Source organism: Montipora capricornis, chromosome 4 (assembly GCF_036669925.1).
Source record: "Montipora capricornis isolate CH-2021 chromosome 4, ASM3666992v2, whole genome shotgun sequence".
Taxonomy (NCBI): Eukaryota; Metazoa; Cnidaria; class Anthozoa; order Scleractinia; family Acroporidae; genus Montipora; species Montipora capricornis.
The window spans coordinates 2031140-2051139 of record NC_090886.1 but is presented as its reverse complement, the minus strand read 5'-3'; the positions used below and the strand labels follow the sequence as shown (position 1 = coordinate 2051139).

The 20000-nt window shown below is 38.0% G+C and overlaps 2 protein-coding genes across 3 annotated transcripts in view; one reads left to right on the top strand and one right to left on the bottom strand.

Moving 5' to 3' along the window:
- Nucleotides 1–17220, bottom strand: part of LOC138045139 (uncharacterized) — a 37633-nt gene extending 20413 nt beyond the window's left edge. For both annotated transcript variants that reach the window (XR_011131540.1, XM_068891539.1), the window contains exons 1-11: nt 17020–17220; nt 16859–16935; nt 14961–15033; nt 12747–12888; nt 7668–7805; nt 5864–5973; nt 5325–5420; nt 3545–3628; nt 3298–3353; nt 849–919; nt 265–370 (exon numbers count right to left, since the gene is read on the bottom strand). Coding sequence is in view for 1 of the 2 variants with exons in the window: in XM_068891539.1 (XP_068747640.1) it covers nt 265–370; nt 849–919; nt 3298–3353; nt 3545–3628; nt 5325–5420; nt 5864–5973; nt 7668–7805; nt 12747–12888; nt 14961–15033; nt 16859–16935; nt 17020–17107 (1041 nt within the window). In the remaining variant the exon portion in view is untranslated. The remainder of the gene's footprint in view (nt 1–264; nt 371–848; nt 920–3297; nt 3354–3544; nt 3629–5324; nt 5421–5863; nt 5974–7667; nt 7806–12746; nt 12889–14960; nt 15034–16858; nt 16936–17019) is intronic.
- A 56-nt stretch (nt 17221–17276) lies between these two features.
- Nucleotides 17277–20000, top strand: part of LOC138045138 (EARP-interacting protein homolog) — an 11708-nt gene continuing 8984 nt past the window's right edge. The window contains exons 1-2 of the mRNA XM_068891538.1: nt 17277–17337; nt 19989–20000. The exon at nt 19989–20000 is cut by the window's right edge and continues 72 nt beyond it. Of these exons, the coding sequence (XP_068747639.1) occupies nt 17296–17337; nt 19989–20000 (54 nt within the window). The 5' untranslated portion in view covers nt 17277–17295. The remainder of the gene's footprint in view (nt 17338–19988) is intronic.

Sequence of the window (20000 nt, the reverse complement as noted above, 5' to 3'; positions counted from 1 at the left end):
GATCTTTGCCAAATTGAAGGAGAATTTAGGCATCTAGTATTGGATGATGACAATAAGGAGCACGGATTGTTCGCTCCAGTATTCCATGAAAGTTCACCTTCATTGTTGATACATTTAGCTGTGCCTCCAATACAGCGTCCTAGTAAGCTAGGGTTACAAGGTTGTAAGCATTGTTAGCTGTGTAGTAAGGTATTGTTATGCTTCGTAAGACTAACAATGTGGCAGTGTTAAGCCTGGGCTTAGAATCACAGTATAAGTGTCAACCTTCATAACAAGGGTGCAGTTTTTGATGTCCATTGGAAACTGATCAGTATCCCAGCCAAGGTCAGGTGATCCAGTGTTTGAATCTATTGAGCCAAGGAAACCAAACCTGTTAAAAAAACCACACAAAAGCAACTCAAATTCGACATAAAAGAAAGACAGTAACTTGTTAAAAAAACGTTCTTCAAAATTGCAATCTGCGTCAGTTTGAGAGCGAGTCTTGGTGTGATACCATTCAAATGAAAATGAAATTGTGCACTTTTATGCAAATGAAAACACAGGCAACTGGAAAATGGGACACCCTTTGCACTTTTCACTCTTCTTGGGCTGCCTAAAACAATAATTTGTTTATTTGTCTCTTGCTTGCCAGAAATGCTTGCTTTCCATTTTACAGACAGACGAGATTCAGCCGTCAATATTTTTGTTACACCACGTGTTGGCAAACAGAGGGGCCTGGCATTCTTTCCTTAGCTCTGACCTCTCACAGACCAAGTTTTTCCAGTTGCTCCAAGTATGTTCCAGTTGTGATCTTCATAACTTCAATATCTGCTATTAACTAGTGTTGGTGACAAATTTGTGAAACTTACGCAGAGGCTATAACAACGTCATGCTCGTAGGAGTGCCCTGCCAGGGTGGTGTGATTAGGTTCAATGTTGAGCTGTGAATAAAAGACATTACAACAAACTGGATCATTGGATAATGCAGTTCAAGAGTTTTGATTGGCTAAGCCATCATGGGTTATGAGCCGTTATACCATGATCTACAAACACGGCAAGCATATGCGTGATTTTTTGGGCCTTTTTATTTTTCTTGTAGTCTAGTTTTCTATATTTTGGGGGCATGTTTAAGGACGGTGCCTACTAATTAAAGATATTTTTGCCCCGGTGTGTGATTATGCAGAAAATGTAGATCTTAACAAGTGTTATTGAAATCCAAAAAGAAAATTGGGGGTAACCACGCAATTTTCAAAAAATTTGTAAAAAACTTTAAAATACAAAGCAATGTATGACATTCTTTCTCAAATTGAAGCTTAATTCTCTCTCAAAAATGCATGGTTACCCCCAATTTTCTTTTTGGATACCAAGAGTACTTACTTAAGATCTACTTTCTCAGGATAGTTTTGAACCCCGCAAAAATATCCCTGTATTAGTAAGCATCACCGATAGGAAATCCGAGTATCTCGAGATGCGCAGAACGTATGCGTAATAACAATAGTAGGCACCGTCCTTAATAAAACAATTATTCCACTTGCGCTTGTTGGATATGAGATGATTAAAGCCAACTCGGTGCTACAAGCCTCGTTGGCTATCTATCATCTCATATCCAACGCACACTCATAGAATAATTGTTAAATAGTATCAATGAATGAAATGATATATCAAATGAATCATTTATTGAACTGCGGAAATGAAATCAAAAGCTATGATCCTCCCAGTTATGAACGCAATTTTAGCAATAGGCCATGTTTGATATATCAATATTCAGACATGGCTATGAGGCTTTATGGTCAAAATTAATTTCACGGCTCAGTTCTGTTTTCTTTGTCTCATACTATATTTATGATTCACTCATTGCATTCAATGATTCATTCATCACGAGAACATAGGAACCCACAAATGACCAGCTCCCAATGTCAATGGCTTCATGGTTAGTGTCACACTGGTATCGCGAGGTCACAGGTTCAAACCCCGTTGAAGTCCTGAAATTTTCAGGCTTCTCTACGCAGTTGCTAAAATTGCATTCATAACTGTGAGGATCATAGCTTTACTCGAGACAATAGTATGTTGAAACTGCACAGAGCAATAACATTATGCTGCCACCATTAGCTAGGTTACTATTAGAAGGCTCCTTATTTCTGTACATAAATAACAGTAAAGAGAAGGCTGATGCTTATCAAAAAACCATGAAAATTCCGTTATTACTTGAATCTCTTTTGAACTTCCTCTTCCTAAAAAGCTGTATCTGCTATGCCAGAAATGAGTTTAAAGTGCTATTACGAACATTCAATTATTCTTCTTTGGATTTCAAAACTATGTTACTGTAACTAAACACTAAGTTACCTACATTTTAAGCCTTCAATGATGTAAAAAAGAGACCTGTTTATTTTAACTCCAATTTTCCTATTTTATGGTCTGCCAATTAATACTAACTTTAGAGTGCTACTATGATAAAAAAATCACTTCCTTTTTTTATTCAGATTTTGGAAGACATAGTGTGTTTTAACTGGCAGAGTTTTGAGCTTTGATTTTTATCTAAAAGGCTGTTTACTTTGAGTGTAATTTTTGGATTTTACACGTCCGCCATTTACTCACATTCCAAACTTACCGATTGGAGCTCAGAGGGTTGGATCTAGGGAAAAGTAGCATCATTTACTCACTAGCTGAAAATTTCAGAATGTAAACACAACTTATTATACATGTAAAACACCAATTATTTAAAAGTCTGAAAGCCAGAAACTCCTTTGCTGCACATTAATTCAGTTGCGTACCTACGGCTTTCTTAAATTCTTGAGTAAATGACGTCACTTTCCCTAAATCGGACCCTCTGAGGACCAATCAGTCAGTTTGGAACGTGTGTAATGGTGGACTGTGAAATCCAAAACTAATACTGCTAAGGTTGTTGTTGACTAGGACAAAGAGGTTACAGCTTTCTTGTGACTACCGGTATTATAATGCCTTGCCTGAAAAAGTCAATGTTGACATTGTTACCTTTTAACAGCATTTCAGGTGGCTCAACAGAGCTCATTTTGAATGTCTTTACCAGCACAAATGAATAGGCTGAAAATCATGTTCTGCTTCCTTCAATTAAGGTCTGTTTCAAACACCTAACTTTTCATGTGCCGAATCTAATGCAAATGAGCGAAAAAAATAGATTTTACTCATTTACATTAGATTCGGCACATGAAAAGTTCGATGTTTAAAACAGGCCTAAGTTGGTTCAACCTTTGGTAGGGCAGATCTAGTCAGCAAACATTACAAGTAAGTGATCTTCTATGTGACATTCAAAGAAGCCTCACACAGTTCCTGGTAAACTCACCTTGAAGTCATCTTCTAGTCCATATGTCTTCAGAAATGCAATCACAGTCTGGGCATCTGAAAGGAAGAATGAAATGGGACAACTAATCCTGCAAAAATGTAGAAGAAAAAAAAAAGACAGAAACATGTGTGGTAAAAAAGAAAGGCCATGGTGACTCAATCCTCGCTGTTAATGCTGGTACACTGTAGAATATTGAAGTATTGGCTGCATTATGTTACTTGATTTGTGTTTATTTTCATGTCCTCACCATAGTCATATTGATGCTTTGTTGGCTCTTTTGGCTTGGGTTCAATTAGCAACTGGCCAGTAAATCCTATTTTCTCCTTATAGCCTGTAAATAAATTAAAAATTGTCACTTAATTTAACCCATTGAGATCTGAGAGTGAAACTTAAAAGATTTTACTCTCACGACTGTCAAACTCCAGACTGGCATTTGTCTATTTATTTGTTTGCCACACATACAAAAGAAAAAGAAAGAAAATAAATAAATTACAGTTCGTTACAACAATCTGAAAGGATATCTATAATAATATTACCGGTATGTAAAATCATATTATTTTACAACATTTTTAATTAATCCTTTAAAAAATTGCAGCTGGAAACATCTATGTGACAATGTGGCGAGGAAACCCAAAAGAAGCTTAATATTAACGTTGGGTTCCTCACCAAAGTTCAAGATGGTAATAACGGGCGAGTCTAATTTAAAAATGGTCTATTATCCATTTTTGAGATGTAAATGGGTTACAAGCCTGCCTTGGGACTGCCAATGATGTGGTCAGTGACTGCCACACCAGGATGTTGCTAAAAGCTGGTAACTGGATAATAGACCATTTTACAGTTCTGTATTCAGTTAGCAGGCCTTAGAATAACAGCAAGGCTAGAGTTGACCATATTTGCACAATTAATCACTTTTTTTAGAGAAAAACGTTTTGTCACTTAAGTCGTTCCAGGCAGGAGTTAAATCTGAGCACAATACACCGGGATGTTCCTTCATTGCAGCGATATTATGTAATACCAACACTTGCTTCATTCATTTATTGAATGCAACAAGTGTTGGTGTTTTTGTCAATGTGATATAGTCAACTCTCTCATAGCGACCACTCTGTTAACAACTGCTTTGTTTCTCAGATAAATACTGTTTAATGAGCTCTCTCATAAGCAACCACCACTCAAATTTCTTAAGGGACCGTAAGCGACCACTTTGTCATGCCCCAAGGATGGCACAAGAGAGGCAGTGTGGCCCAGTGGTTAGGACGCTTGCCTTGAGATCCAGAATTCCCGGGTGCAGGGATGGCGCAGTGGTGAGAGCACTCGCCTCCCACCGATGTGGCTCGGGTTCGATTTCCGGACTCGGCGTCATATGTGGGTTGAGTTTGTTGGTTCTCTACTCTGCACCGAGAGGTTTTCTCTGGGTACTCCGGTTTCCCCTCTCCTCAAAAACCGACATTTGACTTGATTTACTTTCATTGTTCATTTCAGTTTACAGTGTCCCCAATTAGCGCTCCAGCGCTAGAACGACTAGACACTTAAATAAAGTTCCTTTCCTTTCCTTCCTTTCAAGACTCGTTCTGACCACTTGTTGAATTTCTTCCTGGTAGTCCCTGCAGGTTCAACTTCTCGGCTGCACTTGTAAATAGCCAACTAGCTAGATTGCCTCCGACCGGTTGGGATTCTCAACAGTTGTTGATGAATGTTCTGTTCTGTCGTGATTGTTGATCATGTTTCATTGGCCCTGAAAAGCTCCTATGGGGAGTGCTCGATTAAATATGTATCGTATCATTGTATAAGAGAGTTGAATGTAACTGGTTGTTCACCCTTCCCCACCTAAGAGCGAAACTTGTAGATTTTACCCTGGATAATGCCAGACAATTTTACTGGCTGATTGGGGGCGCTTTAAGTGTGAAATGGGTTAAGTGACTTTGAACCAGAAATTGGCTCATCATAATGTAAATGCAAAAGTGATGGACACCTGTAGCATTGTAAAATAAACAATAAGCTCCCCTATGCAAAACTGAACATTAACCCACCTACAACCATTTGAAAGAACTGTCCCATGTGATCAATTTCTCTCTTGACATCTGTGTTCAATAAAGTGTGGTAACCTTCTCGTCCACCCCAGAAAACTGCAAAATGAAATGTTGTAAATTTTATGCAAAAGAATATTAACAAAAGTAGGAGAGACTATCCATTGTTATCATTGTTAGCTTCAATATACATAATCATTCTTAGACTAACAATATGAGAGTCGGTAAAACCTAGAGTTTATAAATTATAGAGTGACGTAATACAACACTGCCACAAATATTGTAAACTACCGGTACTTATTCAACACACACAGATATCCACTCTTCATGTACTATAATTATTTTCATAGTACCAGGCATGTAAAGGAAACAAAATCAAACAAACATTTTATGTAAATCAGAAGTATGTTGTACCAAATACATAACCATTAATTACATGTGCAAATAACACTCTTTTGTATGCATGAATTGTTAATGTATCGTAATGAGTAGGAACCATATATATTGAAAAAACTGAACTGAACAAAAAAAAAAAGATTTACCAAAGTTTTCTGCTCCAAGCTTTTTTGCAGTCTCTAGTCCTTTCTTGACTTGTGCAGCGGCATAAGCAAACGCATGTGCATCAGGGTTTGATGCTGCACCGTTCATGTACCTACAATGGTGAACATTGTAAAGTAGTTCTAACCATGACTGACCAAGCCATGACAAACCAGGTCACAGTTTGGACAAACGAGAATTCTTTTAAAAATATATAAACAAAGTCTGCCATTTACCCAACAGGACAACGTATGTACTCTGTGCAAGGACTCTTGCCGGTATATATATATGCACGGAAAAGGTGCTGCGCCTACTGCTACATTATCATTTTTGAAGGAACAATGGCTCAATGATCAAAGGTATGGAAGAGACAGACTGATCCCATAACATAACGGTAGTTTTCAGCGCGGAGGTGATGGGTTGGCAGTGAGATTAAATTACTTTTAGGCAGTTTATATATTTTTTCTGTATAAACTGACCTAATTATTCAGATCTTGTATTTTTACATTTTTTTATTTACAATTTTTAATTATTAATTTATCTTCAATTTGAATAGTATGTCAATTTAAGATCTGTATAATTAACCCTTTCAGCCCCGTGGGGTTCCCCATTGACGAGTAAAATCGTCTGGCGTTAGACAAAGTAAAATCTATAAGTGGCACTATTGGGAGTGAAATGGTTAAAGTTGAGTAAATAAAAAAATAAATAAACGAAGGAACCGGTTGATGGCCTTGAATTCTTAGTAGAAACTGGCATGAGATTATCCAACTTACTTAGGTCACAATTAAGTTTCTAAGGGGGGCAGGGGGGGAAAGCAACAGCCATGTAGCCTTTTCACATGTTGCATTTTAACTAATTGGAAATATGGTGCATTTGTGTATTAAGTGTTCCTAAAATTAATGTTGGAGTTTGGACAATGTGCAAGCAGCAAGGCATTCGAGGCATGCGAGGCATGCGAGCCATGGCTGCAAGTCATGCGAGCCAAGATGGAGAGTCAACATGCGAATCACACAGTTATTAAAAGCTAACCATTTTAAAATGGGTGCTTAGACTTAATAACACTTTATCAGTGCTATTTGAAATGGGTGCTTAGACTTAAATGCAAAATTTGCATGGCTCCTATGACTCGCTGGCCCCTTAATGTTACCACTGCGACACATTTCTCTCTCATGCTTTTTTATATTTTTAAGCCATTAATTGCAAGTAATGTTAATTTTCTCTGCTAAGTAATTCACTTTGGTGACAGCATTGCCCTACCAGGCTTTACTTGTGTAATAAGGTTTAAATGTGGCTGTCTTTCTCCAGTATATCTCATATTGCTGTCAAAGTTTTGTGCTGTTAACCAGGTCAGTTGTCACTGAATAGAGAGTGAAGTGTCGCTTGTTAAATTTCGTTCCTTAAAGGTCCTCATTTATTGCCAATTTTGGGCAAGATGAGGAAACAGGCATTTGCACATAACAGGAAAGAATTGCAAAAAATGACTTGTGAAGTAGTTGGCTCTGTGGCTTCCTCTGACGTGAGAAGTTTTGGTAAAAAACTGATCTTATATAAAGGCAGCTAGAAAATATCAAACAAGTTGGATATTGATCTCAATGCCTTGTGAGGTCAAGTCTGCTTTGCAGCTGTTTGAAGGGAAAATACGACCAGCTGACACTACAAATGGATGCAAACGAAGTCATTGTGAGGTGACATGAACTACTTTGCACAGCTCTTTCCTGGATTTAATTTTTAAAGCAGGGTGGAATTCATTTCAAAGATGATAATGTGCAGCTACCAGCGTTTCTAGCTTAGTATAAACAAAGCAGTTACCTTGGATTTGCAAAGAGGTTGCAAGTTGTCCATAGGAGTTTGATGCCAGTCTTTTCCTGAAGCTCAAGAGCAAGGTCAGTCAGCTCATCAAGATTAGCATTTGTTTCTTTCAAGTTATCTCCTTCTGGAGCAATGTCTCTGGAAATACGGATACAATAAGGATTTTCATAATCTGTACACACTAAGAGAGAGAGAGAGAGAGAGAGAGAGAGAGAGAGAGAGAGAGAGAGAGAGAGAGAGAGCCATAGGCATGGGCACTTTTGTAACGTAAAACGGGCACTTTCGTAACGAAAAAAGGGCACTTTTGTAACATAGGGAACTTTCGTAACCTTGGTAGGGCACTTTTGTCACATTTCACAGGGCACTTTTGTAACTAACGGGCACTTTGTAACGAAAAGGGCACTTTCGTAACGGAAAAAAGGAACTTTTGTAACGATGGTTTTCAACTTATTTCTGACGCTCGTCCACTTTTCTCCGCAACATGTTTGCTTCTTTATATATACATATCTATGCTTTACTCTTGTCATATAACCTGCTCTTTACAATTTTCGAATCAAGAATTAAGTTGTGTGAGGTAAATAAACTATTTATTTCTTACATAAACTATTTGAAGTCTGTTTAATTGCAATGAACAGTTTCACAGTGATCACTTTCGTTTCTACACGCTCTACGCTAATACAGCCAAATTTTTGGCATGAAACAAGACAAAGGCGTTGCTGGTTAGGGCCCTTTAATTAAGACACCCAATTTAGTAGAGGTGAACGATCTAATAAATGAATCTCAACATTATCTTACCAGGATCAACACCTGGTTTTACTCACCAGAAAAGCCCGTGTTCAGACATTTTTGATTTGCAGAAGCTCATATAACATGGGAACTGGAACCAAGAAACCATTTCTTCAGTTATAAGGTTAATGATGACTAACAACTAAAAATAAAGGCATTAACTAACAATAAAGTCCTTGAACAGTCCGATTCAAAAGACTCTTTTGCCTCTAACAGAATCGCAACTATACACCATTTGCCCTCAGGACCCAAGATAAATTTTATTAGGGCCACTTTAAAGTAAATAAGTTAACGAACAGACCTGAATTATTCTGAAAGTTTCAATTTTAGTGACTATCGACTGCACTATATGATTAAAGTATTCAATTTGCGTCACGATGAAAATGTATTGGGGTAAATGTATGCCTGTTTTAAAGCCTTTTAATCTGATTATTTTTTCGCTAAATTGGTAACACTTTCCAGCGTATTATACCTAAAAGAGGCGCTAATGAAATAAAGTTATTTGGCGTTCTCGCAATGAACAAGCAAATTTTAAAAAGGTGCAACTTAATGAACTTCACACCAAATACTAGTTGTCTCTAGCATACCTATGTAACATTATAACCTCAGAAAAGAAAGTATAAGTCTCATGATTTTTTTACTATTATCTGTGTTCAAGCAGGTTTTGAACTGCTAACACCTCGGAAACGATGACAATCTCAAAACGGTTCCATCAAGGAAACTATACTTCGGAACTTTCAACTTAAATTGCACGTACTTGTTTTGGCCAAAGACAGAAGAAAAGAAAAAAAGAAAAAGTTTATACTTTCTTATGGCACATCTTATCACCTTAAATGAAGTGAAAACAAAACTGATGAGTAATCACGTTATCAAAAAAAGAAAGGTCACTACTAGTAATAAAGGTATCTGAAATCTGCCGAGAAATAGTTTCCAGTCATGTCCCTAGATGACTGATGTATGAAGCGCATCGACTGTAAAGCATGCCTAAGTGACATTCCTATAAGCGCTAAAAAGTCATACAGCAGAATAAGGCGCATTCTTGTTATTTGGGTATTGCAATTGTCCTACAACAATAGCTACTTCTTGTACGTGGCTTTTTGCCGGTTTTCAAGTTCACTTACATTTAGCGAGATAAGTTTTTATAAACCCTTCGCTCACTGAACAGTTTTACAAATATTGGAGTTCTATGTCGCAAATAGTTGGTATTAATCGCTTACTAACCGACCGAGAGGGCCAATATTCTCCAGTACGGCCCGAGCAAGCTCGGTTAGTAAGTTGTTTATTATATGGCATTCTGTTTCTGATAGTAAAATGCAGTTCCGGTGCAATCAATCTTTTTAGCTCTTTATCTTTTAGCTTTTCAATCTTTTTAGCTTCTTCAGGTAGTTTCACTGTGAAGAATGACAATATTCACAGTTTTTTCTCGCTGTTTTGGTTGCAAATTATGAATTTGCCGGCTTTGCTCCAAAACAAAAGTACATGGCTTGGACCGTTTCCACGGAAATGGTCCGTACTGCAAAATCCCGACCGAGAAAAAACCAATCAGAGCGCTGGGATTTGCCCAAAACTGGCTTTGCCATATAATAATATAAATTATCCGCCTCGATGTATTCTCTTTGTTACTGTAACGAACATTAATACTCAATTTTTTTCAGAAAAAAGCGAACTCTTAATTTTCCGTGTTATAATATATGTATAGTCTCCAAGGAGTACATCTATGTCGACTTTCATGGCTCCGGAGCAACTAAGTAGCTTAAGTGACATTGAGTTACTGTACCGTTTTATAACTCAGAGTGATTAAAATGAACATATGCATGATCTCTGTACAGTGAGTAATTGCACTCAGCTAGATAATCTTCAGCACAGCGGATTGAGTAGCTCTCAATTATTCAGAGACTGAGTACAATGCGTAATTTTGAATAGTATGTCCGGTAATACATATGAGCACAAATTTAGTACCTTTCAGTTACTCGGAGAATAAGTGAATGCGTTATTCTGCATCGTGGGCGCGTCAGACCATATGAGCTCAAACTGAGTAGCTGTTAATTCCTCTGATTACTCAGAGTATTTTTAGTGAGCAGCATTCAAGTGTATCGAGTAACAGGAAAATTATCCATATCGTTAAGTATTTCATTTCACGCCTTTCTCTATGTAAGCGCGATCCTACCCGGATGGTTGGGCGGCTTTATAACTCCACTACAAGACATACACTCTCCTAAAAATTCATGCAATATTCAACAATAAAAACTTTCAACAATAATACATTGTCTCCTATATGATAAATTATCATTAAACCTCCCTCACGCACGTACACGGCCTGCATCTCATTACGCGATTCAATCTCATTCTCGAGTAAATTAAGGCATGGACCCCAACCTGGCCCCAAATTATTGCACATAAAAATAAATAAGGAAGTGGCCTAACTTCTGAAGGTTTAGTAATAACAAACAAGGACTTTCGCAGACTAATAACGTCACAAAAGTAGGTCACGTGACTCGTTACGGCCACAAAATTCAAAACAAAAAACGGCAACAGTTTATGTTAAAATTTATTTCACTTCCCTACTATTAGATTAGTCAAAATGGTAAAAGAAAACGAACTGTGAAAAATCGCTTTAGTTTTGGAAATATAAGGCATTTAGTACTAGTGCCCAGTCCCCAATGGAAAAGGACTTGTTTTTTCGGACATTTATTTAAAATTATCTTAAAATGTCCAAGAACAGAAATGATGTACCCAATAGTATTAGCATCATCAAGGTAAATCCAGCCATCAAAAAATGATAAAAAGTGTTGTCGTTTAGCTGAGAAGATTTCTGTGCTAAAACTAACTTTGAAATATGACGTGATAATATATCATCCTATATAGCAGTTAAGGTTTCACATCTTGTTGCTGCTAACGATGTGCCAAAGTTATTTCGTGTTATATATAATGGATCAATAGTTGGACCACCACCTCATTTATTTTCATAAAATAGATCTGGGCCCAGGCCTTCATTCACCTGAGTTAAATCTGGGCTACTGATCTTATATGAATAAAATTGATCTATCTATCCCTGGTAGACTGCTCACAGCTAGTCATATATTTGAAAAACAATTTGTATTTTAGGTTTCAGACATCATTCATCATTGAAATTAATGGAAAAAAAGTTTTAATGCATATACCCTTAATTAGACTACGCAAAGTGAAATGCGTCAAGGTAGTAAAAGGGTTTAAGAAGCTCTAGCTCCCTCCCGTTTTAAAGGTAAAATGTCAATTTTGGGTCACTTATTACTCTCATGTTACTAAACAAGTTCATATAAATTATGTTTGCTTTCTCTCGAAAAATCATGCCAAAGTTAGCATTTGGAAGATATGGCAAATCGGGCGCTTTTGTAACGTAGCCGGTTTTTAGACATGGGTCCCTTAAAAAATTCGTAAAAAATTTGAATCTTTGTCTATTTTGGTCAAAACTGTTTTGTTACAATGCCAGATAGTTACTCTAATTACTGCACATGATTTGTACAATATTGGTGAGATGTAACCTGGGAAATTAATTTTTCAAACTCGCTGTGTAAAAAAAGGGCTTTTTCCGAATCGTGAAACCTTTCATCGACATGAAAAGTCAAACACATACACGGCAAAATTTTGGAAACCCCAATTTCAGTTTTCTAAAGTGCCGTGGTAATCGAGAGAATGGTATGGCACATGAATGGTAATCCAATAGCTACAATTTGGCGGAAAAAGTAGAAAAATAGCTTTAAACTTTAACCTTACCACGACATAGGGCTACTTTGTAACCTCTTGAGCACTGTTTTAGCCTTATTTCTGACAGATTAATGTAGTATTCACTGAAACTTGGCATGCAGTAAGCCTATGTATTTGTGCTTTCTAGGTATATAATTCAGAATTTTCCACGCTGAACAAGCGGAGCTATTACGAAAAGAGAAAGATGTTACCAAAGTGCCTGATCATACCTATGGAGAGAGAGAGAGAGAGAGAGAGAGAGAGAGAGAGAGAGAGAGAGAAGCACACACAGTACATTTTTACCTTTCAAAATTTCTAACTTAATTTCATTTGTATACACTAAGGTTTGCTCAATGCAATTCCTTTAAACTAAACATTCAAGGAAAAAGGGGTCAGGCAATGTTTCTGAGCACAATCTTGCATCTGGTTTCATAGGCATTGAAAGCGCAACCCAGCATTCCATATTTCAACATTAGTGTAATAATTCCTTTACCTGCATCTCTGACTGTGTTCTCAATGCATCTGAGTTGCTACTGTCAGAAGAGTTGTCTAGTCTAGCATGTTATTTACCTGTCGTGAAAAGTGTAATATTTCACACCAAGTTTTTCAAAAAATTCAAATGCCGCACACAGTCTTCTTTTTGCATTTTCAATGCTGTTGCTGCCATCATCCCAATGCCGTGAAATGGTGGGAAAACCAAAAGGATCAGCACCTAGGAGGAGGAAATGACAAACAGTCTTCAGGAACTAGCGTTTTCGCCTCCCACCAATGTGGCCTGGGTTCGATTCCCAGACTCGGCGCCATAGGTGCGTTGAGTTTGTTGGTTCTCTACTCTACACCAAGAGGTTTTTCTCCGGGTACTCTGTCTTTCCCCTCTCCTCAAAAACCAACATTTGATTTGTGTTGATTTGTTGATTTCAGTTTGCAGTGTCCCCAATTAGCACTCCATCGCTAGAACGACTGGACACTTAAGGTGGCTGAACACAGTTTTTGATACGTATGTTTCATTAAATGTAAATTTTCATTAAAGGTAAATTTTACCTTTTTTCTCTAAAACCCTTGATACTTTTTAAATTGGTCACCAAAAATGGTAGCAAGCAAGTTAACAACACAAACTTCGGTTCTTTGATAGTTAAGCTGACGTATATGCCATTGCCGTGGCAACAGGAATAAATATAAAAGGGTCTTTAAAATCGGTTTTCTTTATTTGCAGAAAATCAGGTTGTTAGACTTTCTTTATAATTTGCATGCAACAAGTTTGTAACGATGCTCACAAGTTAACACTATTTTTATAATAATTTGACAGGGAGATCTTTAATTATCCCTTTTTGAAGGTTCACTGGAATATCTTGAATGTCCTCTGTTAAGGTTCAAATTTTTTTCAGTACTCCAGTTACTTATTTCTAAAGCATTTTTGTGATAAATTTCATTAAATTCTAATGAGTGGTTCTAGAGGAATAGGCGTATTTCAGAGAAAGCTATTCCGCATTCAATTGTAATTTTTTAACTTGCTACGCTGCATTTAACTGTCTTCTTTTGATAACAAAGAAAAATCTGCGAATTGGGGAGTTCTTTGAATTGCATCGTTACCTTTTCTAACATACATTTCTCATAAAAGACTAAAACCATCAAAATACTTTGTTCAATTATGAGGATAGCAGAAGCATTGAGCAAATAAAATGATTGCTGTATTGACGCCATGTTTATTTTTTTTGCAATCCTTGTGCGTGCTGCATTGTGTTAGCAAGAGCACACGCGAAAACTGTGTTCGGCCACCTTAAATAAAGTTCCTTTGAATTCGTTTCCTTTCATTTTCTTGAGAATATGGGGCTGGAAAATCTGCGAGCCACTTCAAATAACACCGATAAACAGTATTTAAGTCTAAGCACCCATTTTAAAACAGTTATCTTTCAATAACCGTGTGACTCGCATGTTGACTTGCATGGCTCACTATGTTGGCTCGCATGACTCACAGCCATGGCTCACATGATTCACAATTGGCTCGCTAACTCGCACATTGTCCTCACTCTGAAAATATCATGCTTTGAGCCTTAAAAATTATTGATATATGAAAAGTTTTCTAGCATTGGATTAAGCAGGAGTGCAATTACTGGTAATTCATTTGGGATTATGATTTATTTCTAAGGAGTTCTTTTGGGTTCTATGTTCTCTTTATTACCAGTAGTTTTATATTTCCTGGCCTCACTTACATCGTACTTGAAAAAGAGTAACTCAGTAGCGGCTCCCAGTCCCACTCAAAAACATGAAGCTAAAAATCTTCAGAGCTCAAATTTCATCATAAAACCAATCATTAATATTATTGTCCCTAATTTGCAATTTCCCACTGATGCCATAACTATTGGTTCACATTCAGCGGCGTTTCTAAAACAAGGGTAAGGGTAAGACCAAGGGTGAGGGTAAGGGTAAGACCAAGGATGAGGGTAAGGGTAAGGATACGAATACAAAAAGTATCCTAAACATGCATAAAAGCTAACCTTAAACTTTTGTTTAGGCCTAAACAAAAGTTTAAGGTTAGCTTTTATGCATGTTTAGGATACTTTTTGTTTTCGTATCCTTACCCTTACCTTCACCCTTGGTCTTACCCTTACCCTCGTTTTAGAAACGCCGCACATTCAGCAACCAGGTTGACACACTGACAGTCTTATGCTAAGGTGGTTTGGAAAATTACAAATGTAGAGGTATCAAACAATGTCAAATTAAAAAAAAATTATTATCAAAATGCACAGACAACAGAGATGGATTCAAAGAAAGTCATTTATTAACCTGTGCCTCTAAACGTGTGCCAGAAACAAACAGAAAACCTGCACCAGTCCTCCATTGTTTTCCCCATGACTACCTGTTCATGTAATGATAAATAAAGTTTCAATTCACCTTTGCTCGATTTTCATTCCTTAAAGTGCCTATGAAGTAAAAAATATTTGTTGCTTATTTTAAAGACCTTTCAAAGTGATGAAGAATGCAGGGTTGTCAATTCTCCCAGATAATCCAGGAGACTCCAGATTTTGGACTGTATTTCCCAGTCCAAGATTACGGTGGTTGTCATTTCTAGGGAGAAATCGAGCAAAATATATTCTTTACATCAGAGGCTTTTTTGATTGAACAAAGATGATGTTAATTAATTTATATCATTATCATAAATGCAAGAAATAATTTATGCCATTTTAATTTACATACATTAATTTTAAGAAAATGTTCTGGGCTGTTGTCAGCTGTTAGAGCCTGCCTGTGGGTACATGGGGTAACCTGCCTGTCCATATAAACAACTATTTTTTCAGCCTCGCATTTACATTATAGGTGAGGTAACCCACCGAGGTGGGTTGCCGGGTTTGCCAGACGGGGTAACCTGCCTAGCCAGGATCGCATTTTGCCATGTGAACGCTTGAAGGTGGGGTAACCCGCCAACCCAGGGTTGGCCATTGTCACGATATACTGCCTTTGGCAGAGGTGTTGCAGCATTAAAAATGATAATATATAAGAAGCCACAGCACCGAAAAGTTGAAGCAAGAGAAGCTACATACTAAGAGTAAAAGAGCATTACCGTTAACTGCCTGTTTAGGTACTTAGTATCTTTGCAGTAGCTTCGAGAAAGGTCATCTGGGACCCCGGGGTGGTAAGATTGCATGTAAATGCTAGCTATTTTTTGACCCCACCTACCCGGGTTTCCCAACCTCCATGTAAACAGGCCCTTAATGCTGCAATGCCTCCTCCAAAGGCAGTATATTGTGACACTAGCCGACTCCGGGTTGGTGGGTTACCCCACCTTCAAGTGTTTACTTGGCAAAACGAGACCCCGGCTGGGAAGGTTACCCTGTCTGGCAGACCAGGCAACCCGCCTCCACAGGTCACCTCACCTACCATGTAATCATGAGGCTGAGAAAAGAAGAGTTTATATGGACAGGCGGGTTACCCCACCTAAATGGGTTACCCCCGGGGGAGGACTCTCATATAAAAAGGGGAGGGATGCTTGTCGTCGTGCTTAGGGGTGTAAATTTCAGATTTTGGTCTCACTTGGGGTGTTCTGGGCAAAAAACAATCATATGTAGTCGTGAAGGCCTCCTTTAGGGTTGCATGCGAAGAAATATAAAGGTGTATCTTTACACTCTTATATTTCTTCATGTAGGTGAAAGTACTAGATGATAATGTCTTCATGTGTGGTTTAATATGGCTCTTTCAGGGGTCGAAAAAAGCCTGGGCCACACCCAGATTGGTCTACTTTAGGGGTTTCATATAAAATTTCCAATGAGCACCCCTCCCCTTTTTATATGGGAGTGCCCCCCCCCCCCCCCCCCAAACCGGGGGTTACACCATCTCCATGCAAACAGGCCTTTAGAAAGCACTGTAACCGGCCATTAGAGACCAACCTTATCTGCAAGAGATACATGTAGCTCATTAATTTTAGCAGGGGCAAGGATGCCAAATTTAGACTAGTACTGTCGACGCTATCCAACCCATCAACGAATTCCTTCACAACGAAGATTCCCCTAAGATTTACAGCTGATAGTATAATTTTTTTAAGAAATAGCGATAACATACATGATCACAATGAATTTGTTGCAATTATTGGATTTAGTTAAACTGAGGCATACTCACAAAGGGTTCCAACAAATAAAGACTTATCTTATCTTTTCAATCTGGATATTTATATAATAAAGCTTATTTACCTCTTTCGCCTTGTAGTGCTTGTAGCACAGGTTGTCGCCCGGTCCTGCGTCAGGTTTGTATTCAATTTTCTTTATTCCTACAAGAAAAGACACGAGACAACAAGGTACAAACACGCCCTGCAGAAATGTAAGCTTAACTTTAAACTCGTTTGCGCGTAAACCTGGAAAAAATTCCTCTTCGCTGTCTACTGCTGCGCCATTGCTGCGCGATCGTCTTGATTTTTTACTTGGTGGTGCAAAGGAAGACATGGCAGAAAAGTGAGAGATAAATTTTGGAGAAAGATTTAAATAGAAATTATTAACAGCAGAAAAACAAGTTATGATGTGATTTATTCCCGTGACAGGTGTAACATAATATGCGAAGAATAAGAGCCTGGTAAATTACAGGGTACATTTCTAAGTACCATATATGAAGCACGTCTCTACTTGAAAACAAAATGGAGGATGATTCCCCTGTAATCTATGGATTGGAACTAAATGTAGGTTGCCTATTTGTTTAAATTTTGTTCTTTGACGCAAAGAAACGGCAAAGGTCTCTACTTAATGATCCTTGCAACAACCATTTCCAGCATTTCTGAACTTCGTTTGGAAGAAGCCAAGCATTATATCTTGCCTTGGAGTAAAATTGAACGGAGTCCATATGCAGGACGTAACAAGTCGATCAAAGTCGATCATCGAAAACGTAGTCGATAAGTCGATAATACTCGATATTTGTCGATAATTGTCAATCGACAAGTTTAATTTGTCGATAAAAGTCGATAATCACAAGATTTTCAACTGAATATCGATTTTATCGACAAAAATGCTGACACATTTTTCAATCGCCCACGAAAATGTAAACAGCTTTAAAGTAAATCCGTATGGCAATAAAGTTGAATAAAAACTGTAAATCAATAAATAAATGTAAATCGGTAAAATAAAGTCTTGGCATAGCCAATCTTGGCAACTGTAGCCTCGTCTCCCGCCATAAACCTTTTTTTTTTTGTATTTCCGATACTTGTCGATTGAAATCGATCAAAGTCGATCAAAGTTGATAATCACAAAAAATTGTGTGATCGACTTTTATCGACATCCGATATTTGTCGATTGATTAGTATCGAATTTGATCGACAACGATCGACTTTTATCGACTATCGAAATTATCGACTTGTAACGTCCTGCCATATGGACATTCATGACACCAACTTTATGACTATGGCAATGCAAGGTCATCTTTGTCTCCAAAGATTTTTGGTCCCGTACTAATTGCCAGCCAAGGCTGAAATCATTTCATGTTAAGGACCAAAATCAAGATGTGAAATCATTTTTATTAAATTTTCTCTGACAACTGCACCATGGTGTGTTACGAAAGCTAAGACCGAAGACCCTGGGGTCCTAGCTTTCGTAGTACGAAAACTAAGACCCTTTGTTAATAGTGGTAATTACGGGAAAGATACCCGGGAAAACTGAGCGCTGGTTGTTGTCTCCCATCAAGGTTTAACTTGACGAGGCCAGGATACCGGTACATTCTTTCTTGTCTCTTTGAGTGTTGAGTGACAGAAAACACAGTGACATTCGCCGATGTTTACTTATTGGCACGGAAACTCTAATATAGTAAGATAGGGTCTTTCCAATGCTGAGAAACTGAGTATGTTTACCCTTTGGTTGTAACCACTAAAAATGTGATACCCGGGGTAAAATTTGTCAGCACATATTTGTTATCCAGTATTTCCAGTATTAAAACAAGTCCAGTGCGTATCATTGTAGAGCTTTTGGGCGTGCATTCACAATTTAGCCATAAGTCATGCCCGACAATGAACGAATGCCTTAGTATGATATGTCTGATGGGAGACTGAAATAGTTTCACATATAGGACAGAAGTGATTTTCTGCTAGTTTCAGTGCATTTGCCGCGCTCACATGCTTATTACTTACCCTTTGTCGTGCAGTGGGATATTAAGTGCTGTTATTGGTGGGGAGGGGGGAGGAGTGGTAAAGGGGAGGAGTGGTAGAGGGTTTTCTGAGGTTCCTTAATTGACAGCAAATCCTAGCTAGGAGCCTGTCAGGAGACTTAACTATTAGATAGAGTGTAATGTGAAGTGCTAGTTTTCTATGCATATGAACCATGTGGGCGTTAACCCTGCTAATGGAAATGGGCCCACAGAAGGACAGAGAAAAACTCCACCTTGGTCAGAGTCTTACTATATTAGAGTTTCTGTACCAATAAGTAAACATCAGCGAATGTCACTGTTTTCTGTCATACAACACTCAAGAAAGAATGTATATTGGCATCATCAAGTTAAACCTTGTAGGGAGACAACATCCAGCGCTCAAATCTCTGACTAGGGGTAAGTTTTCCCGGGTTTCTTTCCGGTAATTACTACTATTAACAAAGGGTCTTAGGTCTTAGCTTTTGAGAGTCTTAGTATTTTCGTAACACCCCAGCACTATGTCCTTTTATTAATTTTTTTGGGTGGAGGGTGGGGCATAGAGCACCTGGCATGTGTTTGAGTAATATATTTATCTACCAGTCGGTGGTGGTTTGCCAGTCACAGGCAAACCTCCCTCTGTTGGTGTTGTTGTTGTTACCATATTATTGATCTGTAGAAGGATAAATACATTACGGCGGTAACAATTTGCTCAGCAATATAGTTTGAAAGCAAATAATTCAATGAAAGATCAAACAGTGTCAACTGAGTCCTGTGTTATGTTTGTTTGGTTGTTCCAAGCTGTATTATAATTAAGTGTCATTTTGCGAGATCTTTTCTCAATCGCCAGTTAGAGAGTCAAGAAAATTGACAAGGCATGCAACAAACGAGCCGCCAGCCGGTGACCTTATCTTGTTCAAGCACCAGCATCTGATCAAATAGGGATGTCCCCCATACCTTCACCAAATTTGAGGTTCATCTTTTGAAATTCCACTGAGAAAGGCGAACCTGAAATTCATAATAATGCTTTCTCAACATGATTTGTACAAGAAACCAGACCAAGGGAATTCGAAGCATTTGAATCTTTTCGAATCCAGCGATCAGTGCAATGTGACTGTTCACAGGCACTGCTTTTGGTTGAGTTGGGGTTTCAAATTTCTGGTGCATTATTATCTTCTGCTTTTCATGGTTGGTACTGTAATCTACTTGGTATTGATCTTGTAGGCTCGAGCACTT